Genomic DNA, 19,223 nt, shown 5'->3' on the forward strand with positions numbered 1-19,223 from the left:
ATGAAAACGAAAACAAATTTGGGAGTGCAAAAATGACCAGATGACCAAAGAGCCACCCCAAATTTTTTAAAATTTGTTTATAAAAAATAAAAAATAAAAATAAAAATTATGGGCAATATGAGGAGTTTTGGATAAAATTGGTAAACTGTAGTTTTCCTTTATAATAAAGACAAATGTTTATAACCGCTCAATACAAAGAAATGAATAAAGAATCATTTTTAATTTTCTATAGCTAGGGACAAACGTAAATTTTTTTGCCTTTCAATAATAAAAAATAGTTATTTTTATGAGAATAATTATTTTTAGAAATTATGCGCAACTAAACTACAGAGGGTGAGTTAATACTCTCTCCCCTAACTTTTTGTTTATACAAGTAAAAATTTTCACCTCAATTAATTTCAGCACTCCAATAAATAGTGAAAAAATAAATAAATAAATAAAATTAATATAAACTTTAAAAAAAAAAAAAAAAAGTTTAGATGTACGTTTGACCGCTTTTAAAGGTCAAAAAAAAAACCTAAATATTTTCAAAACCCCACGTCAACCTGAAACATATTTCAAAACCTGAAACAAACCAATAATGTAAACTCGTGAGAAAGAGATTGATTCTAGCATTAATCCGTTAATTATTTGCTGCATGTACGCCACGTCAACCACCGTATCTCATATAAATGTCATCTTACAGATTGGCTACAGTTGCAGCCAGGATTGGAACGACAGTCGTAACGAGACAATAAAAACCAAAAACAAGCCGACGACCTACAGCTTATAGAGAGGCAGACCAATACTAGAGCAGTGGAGCCTCTTCGGAATTATGTTACAAAAAAAAAGCTTAAAAAGTTTTTTTTTTTTTATTATTTTTATAAAATAAGTTCGTTTTGTTAAAAAGAGTAAAATAAGGATTTTTTTGACTCTTCACTCTTGCGCAGATAATCAGTCAAAATGTTCAACCACATCACATGTTTCGGACATCCCCAAATGCCCAAAAGAGAGAAGGGGGGGTGAAAAAGCCCAAACTGATGAACCAAAACAATAAATAAAAAATAAAAAATAAAAACAAAAACAAAAACCAAGTGTGTTTCTTGCAAGAATAAATATGATTATAATGGATCTGGGAAACCCCATAAATCAGTATCAAAAGGAAACAAAAACCTCTGAATGATAAACAAGAACGACAGTAACAAATAACTAATAACAACAATAACCATGACATATCCTACCATCCAATCCCATATGGAAACAAAATTATACTGTACAAACTTTCTTGCTGCATTGGCCTTGCCCCAACCAAATTTGGGGTCCGCTGCTGTCAGATCCAACTTTCAGATTGAAACAACCTTGGCTGGCAGAGTCAACCCAGTCACTCTAAAACAGCAACCTCTTGATCAACCCTCCAATAATTTGCATCATTGAATTCCTTCATTCCAGGTCCACCCTCGTCAGAATTCTCCTCCTTCTCTGCCACCTTTGGTATAATGTTTCTCTTCAATGGCCCTGCTTCCCCAACAATCCCCTCCTTGAGAGCCTGTTCCATAGCCTTCTCAGTACCTTCTAATTCCACACCTACAAACTCAACATCCTCTTCGAACAACGACGGCACAGCAGCAGTTCTCTGACTTGAATCACTACTGGCTGAACCCTCAGATGAAGTTGTAGTGGTTGGCGAGCCATTTGGAAGTGTAGATTCTCCACTTGAAGGGGAAGTAGCACTAGAAGTCACTAATTGAGCTCGGCTAGAAGGATTGACATCAGAATTGGTGTGATCCTCAAATGGATTCACACTTGAACCGCCAACTTGCAGATCGGATGAATCGCCCCATCCCACCCAATCAGGTAAAGGCCTATCTCCAAACAACTCCTCATTGTCGGGTGTCTCAAATCTGAAGAATCCCATATCATGGGAAGCACTTGCCTTCTCGCTTTCCTTGTTCAGAATTTCACCATTCACAGAACCACTCCCAGTAAACCCGTTCAGGAAGTTACCATTGGAACTAGATGTGCCATTGACAGAATCTTTGCTTTCAGCCAACTCTTCATCCTCACCAACCACAACTTCATCATCACTACTGCTGTTACCACCATTTGCAGTTCCATTTAAGTTTATCTCATCCATCATCTCTGATGTGCTCACAGGTGCATTACCAATTCTGTCGTCTTGGAATGCAAACCAGTTGGAATTCGTGAATAGACTACTGTATAAAAAGGGTTAAAAAACAATATTAAACTCTTCATCTTCCTCTGTTAACATAATTAGTTCCACAAAAGAACAAATTACGATAATAGATTATTTAAAGTTTGACTGATTGGGATTTTCATGTGGATTTGGACTGCAATACATTATTTAGAGTTCGACTGATTGGAATTCAAATTAGGATTTTAAAATATATAATCGAATTCAGACTAGGATCATGTTGCACCAAGTCCAATTCATAAACAGCCTAGCTCAATCCCTTTAAAATAATAGCGTGGATTCGGATTGGGGACCCCAGACCTCAATACTCAATTCACACTCTAGCACAGCACAAGTTACATACATATACGTAACTACCAAGTTACAAATTAAATTTCAAAGGTGCTTTAAAATGCAAGGTAAGGAAAAAACTAAAACCCAGATTTTACAGAAGTTCTGTACGTTGTTATCTACATAAGACAATCGAAGATGAAATTTAGTTAGCGTTGTTATCTACATAAGACAATCAAAGATGAAATTTAGTTAGCTTTATTTTTAGTAACTTATAATTATGAAATCTTTAACCATATTCAACACTGAGCTTTAAACTGACCTTATAATTATGAAATCTTTAACCATATTCAACACTGAGCTTTAAACTGGCCTTAGTTTTCTCAATTCAAAATTACAATGCGAACTGAATCAAGTTAAATTCATGTTAAGGCAGCTAACTTTTACATTTTTATATGAAATCATTTTAAATTTTGTACCTCTCAAATTCACAAATATATATTTAAGTTGACAGAATAATTATTTTGGATGTTCCTTTACTTTCAGGTTTGCCAGAATAATCATTTTAAATATTTTCCAAGTGTATGTCCATAGTTCCTCCTTAATATAACTTCTCTAAAAATAAAATAATTTGCAAACTTACCTCCCTTGATCATCACCTAGCCTCAATGATGATATTACAACTTCAGCAGATTCATCATCAAAGTAAACATCCTGCATATTTATTATCAAAGGAAGACATTTCAATATTAAATTAAATAACAACAAAAAGGTTAAAACCTTCCTCTTTGGCTTGTTCATATTGTCCCACATCCTATACATTCTAGAGCTTCTTACTTTTCCATGCCTGACTGAGTTAAATAGAACATAACCACACCTCAAATTTTTAGAATCAAATCAGGAAAATAACATTGGTAATTCAGAAGACTCAAAACTTTACCTCATCATCACGATCAAGAGCCCCATGTTCCTGCAACCATGATGATACAAACATTACACTAAAGAAAATTCCCGGGCAGCGAAAGGGAAAGTTAGGAACAAAAAGGGATGAAATGGTAATATATGATCAGAGAGCATCTAATTCACCTCTTCAGCATCTTCATTCCCATAGATTTTGTAGCGGAAGGCCTGGCTCAAATTATTCGCCAGAGCTGCTACATCATAATCTCTATCATGAAGGTCATCATCATCACTATCCCTTGTCCTATCTTGCAATGCAGTTGGACGGCTGAAAAAGGTGAGGAGAAAAAAGGGGAAGGGAAAATAAAAGATCAATGGAGTTGGAAAGGTCAAGAACATGGCAGACAAACCAAGTCAAGATCCAGTTGAAAAGGGAAAATAAGTTTTTGGCCTTAAGACTTCTAACTACACTACAACAGCAATTAGGTACAATTGCACTAGGTCATACAATGACCAAAATACATTACTAATCCCAATAATGGTTTTCAAGTTGTAAAGTTCAATGTAACATAACTCTTTTCAAATTCCTCCCATTTTACTTCAAATCTCACGTGATACATTTTTTTTAAAAAAAAAAATCTGTCGGAAGAAATACCTAGTAGATCACAACTCCTTTTCCATCTAATACTATCTCCATGTACTTTTAATACCAACTGAAGTAAACCTCCAAAACTCATATCTCATATTTTCCAAATTACATTATTTTTAAAGAATGCACAACAATTCACTCCAATCACACTTTTAGAACATGCATGGCATATAGATGAAGCATGATCATACCCACAAGCCCATCGGTATACGTTTTCAACGGCATTGCGCTCCTGCAGAACTGTAGCTTGCCACTCATTCCATTCACTATTTTCCTATAAAGAACATATGTAAATAGTTGTGTTAGAACAGATAGTAAATAGAAAAAATTAGCCATTTGAAAGATGTAAAATAAAAATAAAAAATGAATCCTTAAATGTATCCAAGATATCTCTTGTATTAACCATGTGTACTTGGATTGCGCCTCTTGCACCTTTAATGCAACTTCCTTTACTTATCAAAATAAAATGTATTCAAGATAAGTTCTTCAAATTGTGACAGATACGAACAGTGAACCAAATACTTCACAGAAAGAAATCAATAAGAGGAAACAATGACATTGTAATATGAAAAATAAAACAAAAAGAAAAAGAAGCCTTTGAAGATCAAGTAAATTTTTCAGCACATAAAAGAGTGATCTGAAGGTAAGTTCAAACATAGCAATCATATCCATTTTGAACACCAAAGATGCACCAAAATACATCACACATGATTTAAAAAGAGGAAATACTCAATACTGTAAAGTGAAAAGGAGGTATTTTAAAAAAAATCCTCTGCCGTTAGTCAAAGCACCCAGAAAATGATCTTAATAAAAATTTATACCAAGGAAATTTTAAATTTCCAGGAAAAGAATGGCACATGGTGGAATTGATTTAAGAAGGGTGGATACCTATCACCCACCTGAAGACAAGCCTGAATGCGGCTTTGACCATTTCCCAACTGAATAAGCTTGTTAGAAACTCGCGTAATATGTCCAAGATTTCCTGCCCGAGGTGCTCGTTTTCCAGTAGGCATTGTTGGCTACAAAGTCAGGGAAAGTCTATAATAATCAGAAGTTCCAGTGCTATCAACAGGTAAGAGGACATAAATAACTGTATATAATTTGCTATTTACACAATGCAAAACCCTATGCAAGTATATTTATCCATTTCAGCAGAAACCAAAAAAGGGAAACTAAAAAGATGAATACACTATGAATCTCTGCTGCCACCTGTAAGTGTTTTGATAGTTATGGTCCTCTTTTATCTTGTTCGGACACAGTTCAGCAGAGCATTTATAGATGTGCTACAATGATATGAGAGTCATCAAAGATAGTGACCTGATTAGAGTCGCCAGAAAGAATGGGATGTTTATCTGTTTGGAGAATCTTTCCAATCAAATCACACTCTCGAAGGAGATGATTGACTATAGCATCACTCTTGCTTTCCAAACAGGACAAAATGATACTCTCCACATGGTGATGCAACGAGTTATTGTATGGATACCTGCATTAATTGAACAGAGATGACTATAAACCATGTATCTTCAGGCAAATTATAGTGAAAGAAGCAACATTAATAGCAAGTGAGATCAAGCTTTCTCTAGACAACAGTAGCTTGGTCACTAATGCATTGAGAATCACAAAATTAAAAACCTACTCGAAGAAAAGATCAATGATTCTTCGAATGGTTCCTGAGCTGACTAATTCATTCTCTGCAGCTTCGTTGGCAGTTTTCAATAGCACTGCAACAAACTCCACAATCTGGAACGGATAGCAAAGAAATATCATAAACATAAAACTGGATATCCAGAAGTCATCAATAAAGTCAGTTACTGGGGCAAACAAGCGTTTTTAAACTACATTATGAATACTGCATAAGTTTAAAAAAATTGACCAGGAGCTTAGGACATATGACAGCCAACTCTGTTAGTTTCACTCCACTCAACTTCCAAATTGAGTTTAGGCTCAACTTTATCTTGCATATTGAACTTATAATAAATAAAGAAACCAACCTTTAGACGATGCTTCCCAAGAGGAGGCCTCAATTCTCCATATGTTGTAGGCAGTATCTTCTCATCAGATGACACATGCAGAAGTGTAAGCAAGTCACCTGCATAACAAAGTTGTATAATTGAACATTTGACAAGGATAAAAACAGCAATAATAGTGCGGCTATTAAGTTATGTTCAATGTGCAAGTATGGAATGACTGAAATAGCTGAAAGTTTGAGTGGAACTTTCAGTCGTCTTTTTTTTTTTTTTTTTTTTGATTTGGCACCAGGTATCTAGAGCTTTGCTCTAACTAATCCCGGGGGTGCACAGGCTCTCGGCAAAGAGTTTCCCACAAGTAAACCTCAATTAATTCAAGGAGCGAACCCCCAATCATGGCCCAAAGAAGCAGTTTGCACTTAGTGGGTTTCGAACCTAAGACTTTGAAGAGCATACTCAAAGTCTCAGGCTATCCAGCCACTGAGCCAACCCCATGGGGTTATTAGTTAGCACTTTTTAGCGTTTTATTTTTCCTTCTTTCCTAGGACTTTCCATATTTTTAATGTTTTAGTACTAACTTTTTACTTTCACTTAGGGACTTCTCTAGTATAATTCCAGTATAGTAAGGTTTTACCTCTTTCAATAAAGTTCTATTATTCATTAAAAACAATGCTAGCTTTATGGAAGAAAACACCACCGGTTTAACTATCGCAAACGTCGTTAAATACCATGCAAGAATGAGTTTATAAAGTTATATATCTCAAGATAAGAGATGGCAATATATTTATGAAGGTATTCACCATTGTGCACTTCAACCATCAAACAAGATGAATGTGGATCCTTTGTTAAAGTGACAACTAATTTTCATGAGCCATGTGGCATTCCACTTATCTAACTTCCTGACTTTTTTCACTCATCTAGAATGAATTATTCAACTTCAACTTAACGTTACCCAATGACGATGTATTCATCTTGGAGTCCAGATGACAAAAGCAATATTTACCAAATGAGAATCCTCATCTCTGTCTGCATATCAAATTTTTTAAATTCAAAAGGAACGAAGATGGAAAGTGTATGATACATCACCAAATCATCAAATGTAAAGGGCATGAAATTAAACAACGCATCATATAGATAAACCCAAAACCAAGAACTTGGAGATAAGGCCTTTTAAGCTCCATACACATCATCAATAACAGATGAACAATAAAAGAGAACATTTTCAGAATGTGCTCACAACTTTAACACATTTCTCATGATCTTTAAGGCCATCAGGCAAATAATTAAATAAAGAAAATAAAACTTTCTTTGTTTCCCTCAACTGAAAAATCAAATACTAACAATATTTATTGGGCACTAAATTGGGGAAATCTAAAAATAAGAAACCCAAAAAGAAATTTGCTTAGTCATCATATCAACACGGCTTTGACAGCAACATAGCAAGGCAAGATCTAAACACCATGTTCATCACATACGCCAGTGTAGACTTACTAGAAATCTATCAACAAAACCTCAACACCAAACAAGGCTAAAAGAATTGTTTTTCAATGCCTAATATCTATCAAGTGAGTCATTTTATGTTAAATTTTCAAAAAGTACAATACCATGTTTTACTTCTGATGATGACAGCCAAAATCATTTTACTAAAACATAACTCAAATGACACAGTTTCATCTTACTGTGGCAAGCTATAATACAAATTTAAAATGTGTGGATATATCTATGAAATTTCTACTGAGAATAGTAATTCTAGAATTAACAGTAAAATAATTATTGGATATGAAATAGCATCTCCTAGTAAGGCTGCATTCCTACCTAAGGAGGAAAAAAAACTAGCAAGTCAATAAGGTAAGTCTAATAGATACATAATTATTTAAATGGGCGTCCATCAAACAGCATATTTGGCATGAGAAGAAATAATCCACTAGTCAAACATTTTCACAAATTTCACATCATGAAAAACCTAAAGTTACAGACTCCACAAACTTACCAAGTTTGGGAAGCATTGCACCAATTGTCTCAGGGTTCACAGATATTGGAGGTTCATACATATGTTGGCTTCGAAAAGAATGAAACATGGGAGAAGCTGCTGCTGATCTTTTTGGGTCCAACAAAGAAATACAGACAGAAAGCGAGTGAACAAGGCAAGATTTTGAAGGTGAATCTTCCAATGCATGACCGAATATCCTTGTGACAAAGCTGATATTGACAAAGAGCTTAAAATTATTTACAAAATATGCACAAATAAGTAATAATGTATGTTTATGCAAGTGTATAGCTGACTAAAACGCTATCTGTAGACAAACCTGGGGCTAGAAAGTTTAGTGGCTAGGGCTGATGAGGAATTTCGAGTTATAGCACATAGTGTTTCAGCCACATTTGCATGAACCTCAGGAGGACTCTGATCCAGGTAAAATCAGCTATTAGAAAATTCATTACAGAAAACGATAGACCAGATTATAGCTTGCATATAAAAATTAATCATAAATTAATAATAAACTTGTATACTCATTTCACAGTTTTCTTCTTGGTTTTTTTTTTTTTTTTTTTTTCCTCACAAACTACACTTTCAGTCCCTAATATTTATCCAATTTGATACTTTGATTTCATTGTCTACTACATCATCAATTTTTGTGACAGTATCAACACCAATAATTTGGAAGGATAACATTTCTCAAAATAAAGACTAAAACCAAGGGATAAAACTAGTTATACCATATTTCAGGGACAAAAATAAAAGTTTAGCCTAAAATTATTATGCATTCCAGCTTCAAAAGGTAAAGCTAGTGAAAGCAGTAAATACATCAGCATGACCTTGTCTACATGCTACATCACAGCTAAGGTGCTAAACCCAAATTTCAAGACAGCAGTTGTTTAGGAATTCTACTGTGGGCCAATAAGGAAAAGACTCAACTACCACTGGCCAGCATTTGAAAGAGAACACACACACCAAACAAAAAAAACTCAAAAGTTGGTACACCATATTTCTGAACCTTTGACAAGGAATGGTATCCTTACCAAAAATCTCTCAAAAAAAAAAATCAAATATCTGTTTAGCCACCAGATTCTAACTTCCAATCGGTGGCAAATCCGAGGAAGTTGTGGCTTCATATAATGCTAAAAATGAGCATAAAGCTATTCCAGCTTCAAAGGGACATGCAAAATACATGAACATTTAAGTTGGAAGACTCCAATGGATTTACTAGTCAAAAAGTAGGGTTCTTTTCTTAAGGAAATTAATAATCAGAAAGGCAAACATACAAGATATATTGGGAATACCGTAACTTGAGACACATGAATGCCTATGGCTCCCACATGATGTAAGTGCATACTTTACTATACAACAAGCAAGCAAAGGCCTTACAGGTCCCAAACTTAGTGCATTATTATACTTACTGATGGACTCAGTTTATCCACGATCATTTCTAGCAGATTGCTCTCAGCCAACCATTGCATTACTTCTAGATAATTGGGATACACATGGTCATCGGCACCTACAAGTCGAACCAAAACCTGCACAACGAGCCCACCTAAGATCAAAAGACAACCTAAAATATAAAATGCAATTCTTGCAAGGAGAGATACAACCACTTAAGTTGAATATTGTAGCTACTTACCTCCATGATAGATGTAATTCCTATCAAATCAACGAGATGGCGAAAAACATCCTGATGAGCCTGTAAAGATAACAGATATGAGTGAGATATAGTTTACAAGGAAATAATAATAGCTAACGAAAAACATGTTTTATAGATTATAGATAATATAGACCACCACCAAGCCTGTTTCTGACAGGCAATAGGCAATAGTATTCAAGGATATTCGTCCTCAAGTTACCAGAACCAGCGGACAGATCTTCTAGGCAATGCACAATCCAACATTCCAGGGAAAGCTTTTACAATCAAGATTCATAACACTAAATGAATATATAAATTTCAAAGTGCATTAAGTATCGCAGATTAAATAAACATTGCCTTAACCACAGAAACATTATGGGTACATTTGGTAAAACCTTCAGATGGTGCTTTTTGCTTTTTGGTTGTGATGTGACGTAAAGGTGAAAGTAGTTTGTGAATGTTGTTGTGTTTTGAGTTGTTTGAATGCTTGCAAAAAGTTGTCCTAAAAAGTGTTGCCAAGCGATCCCTATGTAGCTGAGCATCATTTTACTGTTAGGAAGTTCAGAAAAATATTACCCCAAACTAACTAACCAACCTAACAAAGACCATATAGAAGAAGGGATAAAAGCTCAAACTAAAGCATTTAAATACTGAGATTCTTGCCTACTTTCACACCTGTCAATAGCCATTTACCACAATAAAATGAACTTTGTAAAGCCAGTGGAGTGTTCTAAAGAAAGAGCATTTTGAACAGACAGGCAAGGCGCTAGTACTTGACTACGCAAAGCCAATATAAGATAAACTTTTTGTACTAGAAGAAATGCCAGCGCAGCCTTGGTTGGCAGGCCTCTCATATAATTCTCAGGATTTAAGAAAAAAAAAAGCAAAAATCCAGCATCGCATAATGCTTCTGACCAAGAGTGAATGGGGGATATGCAAGTACTTCAGAATACTCTCTACCGAAGAGCACCATAGGAGTGCATATAAAGGAGAGCCTAATTAACATAACACATATAGGAAACAGATTTAAGGAGAGCATAGATAATATCCAGGACTTTTTAACTGCAAAGCCACAGAACATGATGGCCACTCGCTGGAATTTTCAAGAACAAAGTTTGCACAAAAAAAAAGTAGAATTTGATTGCATTAAAGATGCACTCAGCAGACACAGGAAGCAATAGTACAAGTTTAAGTTTAGCCAAAACAATAGGCTTATAATGTCACTCTAGTCAGGATGTCATGGTTATGCATCCGAGGATCTATTAACACTAGAACGGAACAACTTTGGTATCAAAAGTCACCATTGCATGAAAAGATTCACATACTAGCAAAGAAGGCTAACCCTTCACTGTGCATCCTACAAAATCACTAGGGGCAAAATAACAAGCAAAGTCATTTGTGCCATAATCTTATGTACATGAACATCAATTCCCATGTTCTGAGAGTGCAGTTGAGACACACTTAAAGCATACATTAAAATCAGGCACACATAGTTGATGTTGGCCATGAGCAAGAGCCAATGATTTCCATCTAGTGCACATTGTTTCTAAAACATTGCAACAGCCCACCATAAAAAGAAAAATTAAACAATATATACAATGCAAAGTTAAACAAGTTGCTTACTTGAACATAATTCATAAGTTGGACCGTCTTCCGTATCATGAGGCATACAACAACCTAAATGAAGAGAAAAAAAAATAACATCAAGAAGCAGTGCCACTAAAGCAGAAGTAGGAAAAACATTTCCCAATAAATAACAAAGAAACCAAGTTTCTTGTATCATCACAGGAGACCTTGCTAAAATACCCAGCCAGCAGGGCACTATGAAGACGATTTGGTTCCAAAAAGGAGAAGAGGAAGTTCATCAGCTGCAAGCACGGGAAAGTAGAAGAAATCAAAATCAAAACAATAGCATATCAACTTCCATCCTTATACATGAGACATGCAATCATGAATAACTATAACCATGTACCTCCTCTTCCTCCACCAAAGTCTTCAAAATAACATCAATTTCACATGTGAAAATCTCACAGGCAATGAATGGAAACCTAAATCATGAAACAAATTTTACAAGAACAATCAGAAGCAAGAAAGAAATTCCAAAACAGTTGGAGCATTGAAATATGAAAATTCGTGAATATCAATTTTGTATCAAGTCAGAGTACAATACTTGAATGCTCGTTTGCTTTCAGCTTCCTCTGGGGGTTCTTCAATGATATAGCGCAATAACTGCTCCACCTGAGTTCTATCCCGTAGACTGAAAACATAAATTCCAAATAAGTAGTTTCCAGGATCAACTTTTATATCATCCAACAAACAGACTACAACTCATATCAGTTACATTTACTACCAAGAAACACAAATGCGTAGGTATTGGTAGCAGAAATAAGTAATGGATGATGAAGTTTATAAAAACAGGTTACGAGTAGAATGGAAGGAACGGTACAAGTTAATGAGACGACTATTTAATGCTTTGCATTCTTGAATTATTTCTTCTTCATCCAGAAGCTCTTCCAAAGTGAAATTATCCTTGTCTAATACTGACTCCACCTGCATACAAGAAAAAGACACAACGATCTCAAATAGGTTAGAGATAAAGAGATTGGGATAAAGGAAAAAGAGCACGCTGTAGGACCAACCCCAGCATTATTTTTTTATTTTTTTTTATTTTTGATAAGTAAATTGAATTTTTATATACAAAAAATATAGTTGTTCAAGTGTTCTTCCAGAGCAAGAGAGCATTAATAGGTCACTGAAATTGAAACTTTTGATAACTGACACCCCCTTAACAGTCGCACATCTTTGCATGCACACTCTAGAACGATCACTGACACCTTAGAAGCAACTATATTAAATTCGTCGAAATGTTCCAATTTTCAAGCGCCCATAAACAAAACAAAAAAAAATTGCTAGCCATCAATAGGTTACTAAAACTGAAGCTTCTCATAACTAGACACCCCTTAACAGTCACACATCTTTATAAGCACACTCTAGAACAATCACTAACACCTTGAAGCAACTATAGTCAATTCCTCTAAGTGTTCCAATTTCAAGCCCATAAAACTATATATATATTTGCTAGCCATTGTTATCCATATCCCCAGCAGCCAAAAGAAGGCCAAATATCATTTGTAAAGCAAAAGAGTTGGATTCTGCCACTATAACTAAATTCAAATTAATTAAAGACCACAAGAAGCAAATTAAAACAGCAGAGAGAGAATCCACTTAAACCTATTCATTTTGGGAAACCACTAGAAAACATTCATAACATAAACAAAACGTTGCGGCAAAAACGTACACATATATAGCAAGCCATTACAAAATTCAGCAAACCAAAAATCTAGTCAGGCCAATTAGTCGAAAGCAAATTCGAATGAAACATATTAGCGAGTTGAAACTAAAAACAAATGGTCGACAAATTACTAAAACCAAAACAAAAATCGCACGCCATTTCCAAAAACAAAAGAAGGAATCTGCTGCACAGAATATGAAATAAGCAAATCGAAACACGGTATTCTATTTCATCGAATTACAAAGTCAAGTGAATTAGCATTTCTAAGACTCTAAAAATTGGGTTGAAAATCACTTACAGGTGAGGAGGCAGAAAGAGCTGTGAGCTTCCAAAACATGTCGAAGCGAGAGAGAGAGAGAGAGAGAAAGCGAGAGAGAGATTCAGCAGAGCCCGAAGCAAGAGCTGCACAGATCTGTAAACCCTAGAAACGCGAGGAATCTAGGTGAGAAAAAGACGCGGAGAGCTCTAGATTCGAGGGAGCAGAGAGAGAGAGAGAGGTGCTTTGAGCTGGAAACCCTATTTTTTGCGAGAGAGGGAGATCCGAAAGAAGCTAGGACCGTGAAGATCGAGAGAGAGAGAGAGAGAGGGGCAGGCCGATAAAAATCGCAGCTGTAACAGAGCAAATAGCTGATTGAGGGTCGCAAAAGTACAGAATGTGGTACTCAGAAATTCCCACAAAACCATTTTATCATGTCAATGTGAACTCATGCATGATATGTATGTATGACATGTGATATGCCTCATACATGGTCGTGCAGTTCGCAATTGTAGTAGGTGACTTTTGATTTTTAAAAAGAGTAAAGTTGGTGTCACGGCTTCGGCGATCACGGTTTTAATATATTCAAAAGTTTGTTATATATATATATATATATATATATATGGTTTAACTGTTTATAATTATTTCAACAAATCATTGATCTATCCTTGAAAAAAAACCAAAGTATTAATTGACACCTGTAAATAATTGCGGGATAAAAATGTAATTTCAAGCATTATATAATATAATAATCTTAAACAACAGTTGAATTTGTCCTTATTAGAAATATGTATATTTAATAATTAATTGTATCATATTAACATTATAAAATAATTATCATATTATATATGGCATATACATGTGACACATACATACCTAACAGTTTTGAAAAATTCAATAACTAAAGATATTTTTTTCCATGCAATCGATCAAATAAATAGTATAAGTCCGCCTACATGTGTTAACCAACCTACCAACTCACGAGATTCCAAGCCTGCAGCAAATCCGAATATTTCAACATGTATTGGCGGATTTCTCTTATTTAAAATAATAAAAAATCCTGGTTTTATTCTTTTTTTGTGTCAAATAAATCTCACTTTATCTTGACGGTTTTAAGTTGATTGACAAGAAACATATTCAAAACCTCCCTAGAAATCCACGGGTTGATAAGTACGGCTATAATTCAATTCAAATATCATTAATGACGCAATGGCGACCCTGCGACCATCTACGGCCACAATCCCATGAGCTACTACTGGTCCACGTCGCCCATTTGAGAGCTCTTGAGACGTACGACTCTTGCGAAAAAAAAAAAAATTGTTCATAGGTTCAGATTTTTATTGAGGATTAAATACCTAATATCCCAAGAGATTTATTTTTATTATTATTTTTTTTTAGAATTTAATTTTTATTACAGGAAATGTGATTTTGATAAAGATCAAATTGATTCTTCTATTCATTGACCGTTAGTTGATTTACCAAAAGTCCACGCCACTGACACATAGATCAATTAAAATTCGACACTTAACATAAGAGGGCCACGATGACGCAGCCACTTAATTAAATTTTTTATTTTTTTCAAAAAAAGAACAAAAAAATTTTGGGTGGCCCCTTGGCCATTTGGGGTGGCCGATTTGGTTATGGGGATGACCTAGCCACCCCCATCTGGCCGGATGCAGGTGGTCGAGCCACCCACTCGACCACCCCCTTGGCACTAAGGGGGTGGCAGAAACCACCCCCAAGACCCACTCAGAGTGGTTTCGGTCACCCCTTTGTGCCAAGGAGGTGGCTCCATGGCTCTAGGCCACCCCCATGGAGCCAAGGGGGTGGCCGAAACCAACTCAAGTGGGTATTGGGGGTGGTTTCGGCCACCTCCTTGGCACCTTGGGAGTGGCTCGCCAATTTTTTTTTTCCTTTTTTTTTTTTTTTTTTTTGAAAATAATTATTTTTTTAAAAAAATAAAAATATTAATTAGGTGATGTGGCTACTTATGTCAAGTGTCAAATTTTAATTGGTTCACATGTTAGTAATGTGAACTTCCGTTAAGTTAACTAAATGACCAATTTGGTCTTTATCAAAACCACAAGTATCTCATGTAATAAAAATCAAACCTTAAAGGAAAAAAATAAAGAAATGAAACCCTAAGGGGTATTAGGTATTTAACCCTTTTATTAATTTATTCCTCAATTTTTTTTTTTTTTTTTTTTTTTTTAAGAAAAATATTGGTTATCATTATCAAATCAAAAGATATAGCAAAAAGCTCTATCAAATAATATCACGATTACAATCAAGAGTTTTCTCCAACCACAGTCTGTTTGGCCACATTCGCTAAATGATAGGCCATTATATTAATGTCTCTACGAACAAATAAACATTGCCATCGTCTGAGGGAGTTAATGATCCTCTTTATGTCATCACTATGTGCCCAAATCTCGACATATTCATATCCTTGGAGCAGATCGCTTTTACTATAACTTTGCTTTAGCTGAGCTTGGTCAGGTAATCCCACCCTTGTGTTGCTCCTTGCCGCAATAACTTTGCCATCATGGTCCTGCACCACTATCCCAAAAGTTATGGATCGATTCACGGAATTAAACCCTTAAATAGAATGACTATTCATTTAAAATAGCTATTATTTTATTTAGTAACATACCATTTTAAGAAATAATTATTCTCTTAGGAAGAGAAATATATATTCTTTTAAAATAAATGAAAAAAAAAATACAAAAAATGGAATTAATTTTGTGGTGCTTCTCTTTATGAGTTTCATCTCCTTGCCCAAAAATCTTGGACAAAAGCTCTTCCTTCTTTTGAATCAGTTCCCATCACTTGCTCTTGAAATTCTGGTATCTATTTTACCACCCATGAAACTATGGCCGCAATGCTTAATTTCTTTTGTTAACGTCATGATCAAAATAGTCAAAACAACCCATAGGTGTTCTTACTTTCAAATAAAATTATAAAAAATAAAATAAAATCAAAACAAAAACAAAAACAAAAACAAAAAGTACCCATGTGACCACCTTTAGTGGACGTGATTGATAACGGCGTTAAGAGGTTTTTTTTTGTTTTTTTAATTTCTTAATTTTTTTAAAATAATAAGTTAATTCATACCGTTTGAAGAGTATTTTAATTTTGAGTTGTTTGTTTTAATGAATAAAAAACACAAAACAAATACCTAAGTTTTGTTAAAGTTTTTGGACACGTAGCGGCGTAACTCTTATCAATCCTCGCCTCTTTGTTTTTTTTGGGAGGGATCTTAACCTCATGTTGCGCATGGACATGATGGACATGATGATCCGCATGGACTACCATGCGAAATCAAGCATAGCCGCATAAGGATCGTGCGGGCAAGACCAATTTTTCCAGTTTTCCAAAAGTACCCATGCCAATTTCTAAAAATGCCATCGCCGTACAAAAAGTGATCGGACCCGTTTGGTGTCACGTGCGCCACTCTCAACTGCCCTTTTGAATTTGAGGAGGGGCGGAACAGTGCGCACTGCGCACCATCTACCTTTTGGAGCGACTTTCTCATAGGACGTTGGCTTGAGCACTTGGTGAAAAAGGTCAACATTTAAATACAACCAAAAAAATAAAAAATAAAGTAAAGTAAAGTTAGCAATAATTCCTAGTCATTATATGGGTTTCAAATTTCTCTTTTGTGTCTCCCGACTCCCGAGAGAGAGTGAGTCATTTGGGATTTCTTCTTCTATCAAAGTCATTCCCTTTGTTCCATTAAAGAGGTTAGTGATAAAAAGTCGGCAAAAAAGGAATCTCACTCCCTTAATATTACTTGCCACTAACTCACCTCTCCGGTCATGAGTTCCCCGACATGTGATTACTTGTAATTAATGTTTTGTTTTCAAGCAACCCACACTACACTTTCTCAACACGTGTATAACTTTAGGTAAATGGAAATTGGGATTTTCTTAACAACAACTAGTTGGAAGACAAGTGCTTGATATGTCGATCATTAGAATGATTTAATATGTAGACGAACAATTTTTATGAGATAAGTTAGACCTACGAATTTTTTTATAGTAACAGCCTACCACAAAACGAATGGGGCCAATACTACTTACCTCGGTAACAAGGACCAGAAAAATACTGGCCTGCACGTGAGGGACGGTATTGAGAAATAATCCTACATTATTTATGAACAAGATTTTGGGCATATTTATAAGGAATGGGTAACCCTCTTTTATTGAACCGGTTTTGTGAGATGAGTTAGGCCCACGAATTTCTTCAAGCAATACTAAGGGTACTTACTAACTCTTTTACTAACAGAGGCTTATTAAACTGATGAGTAGCTCATTCATTAGAGAAAAATAAAACAATTAATTAAGATAAATGTAACAAATACCAATGAATGAGCTACACATCAATTTAATAAACATTTGTTAGTAAAAGAGTTAACACCCCTAGTATTTCTCTATATAGATTATTCTATAAGCACATATTTTTTTGAGACAATCAAGTTAACTAAGACTATAGTATTAGGTAATTAAGTAAGTATGTGTGCAAAAAAAAACAGTACTATAAATTTCTCATGCTAAAAGAGAGTAGGCTATCATTATTGTAGTGGCCGAACTAAAAATATCATAAACACAATTTAAAGCAAAATGTTTGAAGAATGAATAAATAGTTTTAAACTTTGACATGATTCATGAACACAAAATTTTCAAGTTAAATTACAACACTATAAGCTATAAGAGACAATCAAAGTTAATAAACTACAAAATAAACAATCATATAACAGAAACAATCACACACACATATATAATATTCTAAATAGAAATAATCTGCAATAAATTATATATGGTTGAAATGCTCAGTTTTTTGCTTTATTTATGATCACTTTATTGTTTATCATGAAAAAAGTTAAAAGAAATTAGGAATAGCTAGATAATATAGAATAAAGAAAAAATACCATTAAAAACACTATCTAATACAGCCTTCGTGTGAAACTCTGTCTTAACGGCTCTGTTTGGTAAAAGCCTTGGGCCTTTTTTTTTCTTTTTTTTTTTGTGCCTTTTTTTGTAACAAAAATTGATTTATATGAAAAAATTTAACTTTTTTTTTTGCCTCTTCTGTAACAAAAATTGATTTGTAGTGATTATTTTATTTAAATAGTAGTAAAAAATAATTAATGTGATATAAAAAGTAAAAATCTTGTGAGTTGAAAAAGTTAATGAATAGTATCAAGCCATTTTTCGGCCTTTGCCCAAGAAGAATATTAATTACGCTACCAAATTGCACATGACAATATGGTAGTAGTACAAGTCCTATCACCCCTACAAGTCCTACCATACCAATTGACGTAGTTCAATGTACTCCAAAAGATTTGGATGATTGCGGTAACACCACTGAAGATAAGATTTGTAAATGAAGTGTGAGAAGTTAGAAGATCATGATGATTTTGAATCATCCTTTGTAAATCTTATGCCATCAAGAGTTTGAAGTATTCTTGGCAATTTGTTTAGTTTTCAAATTTGTAACAATATACAGCTGTATAGTTATCTTTAGGAATATACTTAGACAATTGTAATGCTATAAATATTCATTGATCGAATAGAACTTTTTTTTTGAGAAAATGGCATACGCCGTGTATTTATTACATAGCTTGCAAAGAAGAGATGTCTGCTTGCAAAAATTCATTAATACATTCCGATGGATTATACAACCACACCATGTGAACATTGTCCTTCGAGCCACCTTGTTCCCATCTCGACGTACATATCGCATCTCCCACGCCGGTATTGAACGTAAAAAAGAGCGAATGTCCGCTGTCAACTGTCCCCTGCTACTGTCATTTGGATTTTGTGAGTTTACTGCCTCAATCACATCTTTGGCATCACCTTCCAGCTGAAACCGTTGTAATCCCAATTCCTTGCACAGCTGCACTCCCAACAGAGCCCCCATAGCTTCTGCCGCTGAAGGATCCATAGGTCCCTGTCTCGTCTGGCTACTTGCCGCCCACATCTTTCCCTGGTGATCACGTATAACAGCCCCCAAACCCACTCATCCCCGCTTGACATCAACACCGGCATCCCAATTGGCTTTAAACAAACCATTAGGAGG

The 19,223-nt window shown here is 34.9% G+C and overlaps 1 protein-coding gene across 2 annotated transcripts; it reads right to left on the minus strand.

The window, feature by feature from the left end:
- Positions 1 to 1,065: 1,065 nt before the first annotated feature.
- On the minus strand, positions 1,066 to 13,545 carry LOC132164134 (uncharacterized). 2 transcript variants are annotated; one of them, XM_059574563.1, is made up of 19 exons: positions 13,185 to 13,545; positions 12,041 to 12,144; positions 11,765 to 11,851; positions 11,567 to 11,642; positions 11,388 to 11,462; positions 11,218 to 11,271; positions 9,595 to 9,654; positions 9,374 to 9,490; positions 8,284 to 8,378; positions 7,968 to 8,176; positions 6,002 to 6,099; positions 5,647 to 5,750; positions 5,328 to 5,493; positions 4,910 to 5,029; positions 4,202 to 4,284; positions 3,548 to 3,689; positions 3,402 to 3,431; positions 3,105 to 3,175; positions 1,066 to 2,189 (listed from the first exon to the last, which is right to left on the minus strand). In XM_059574563.1, exons 1-19 carry the CDS (start codon positions 13,221 to 13,223, stop codon positions 1,361 to 1,363), a joined length of 2,559 nt encoding a protein of 852 aa, XP_059430546.1. In that variant the 5' UTR covers positions 13,224 to 13,545; the 3' UTR covers positions 1,066 to 1,360. The 2 variants fall into 2 exon arrangements, with proteins under 2 accessions (XP_059430546.1, XP_059430545.1); XM_059574562.1 differs by having other exon boundaries at positions 1,066 to 2,192.
- Between the last annotated feature and the right edge of the window lie 5,678 nt (positions 13,546 to 19,223).

This window comes from Corylus avellana, chromosome ca10, assembly GCF_901000735.1.
Source record: "Corylus avellana chromosome ca10, CavTom2PMs-1.0".
In the NCBI taxonomy this organism is placed as follows: Eukaryota; Viridiplantae; Streptophyta; class Magnoliopsida; order Fagales; family Betulaceae; genus Corylus; species Corylus avellana.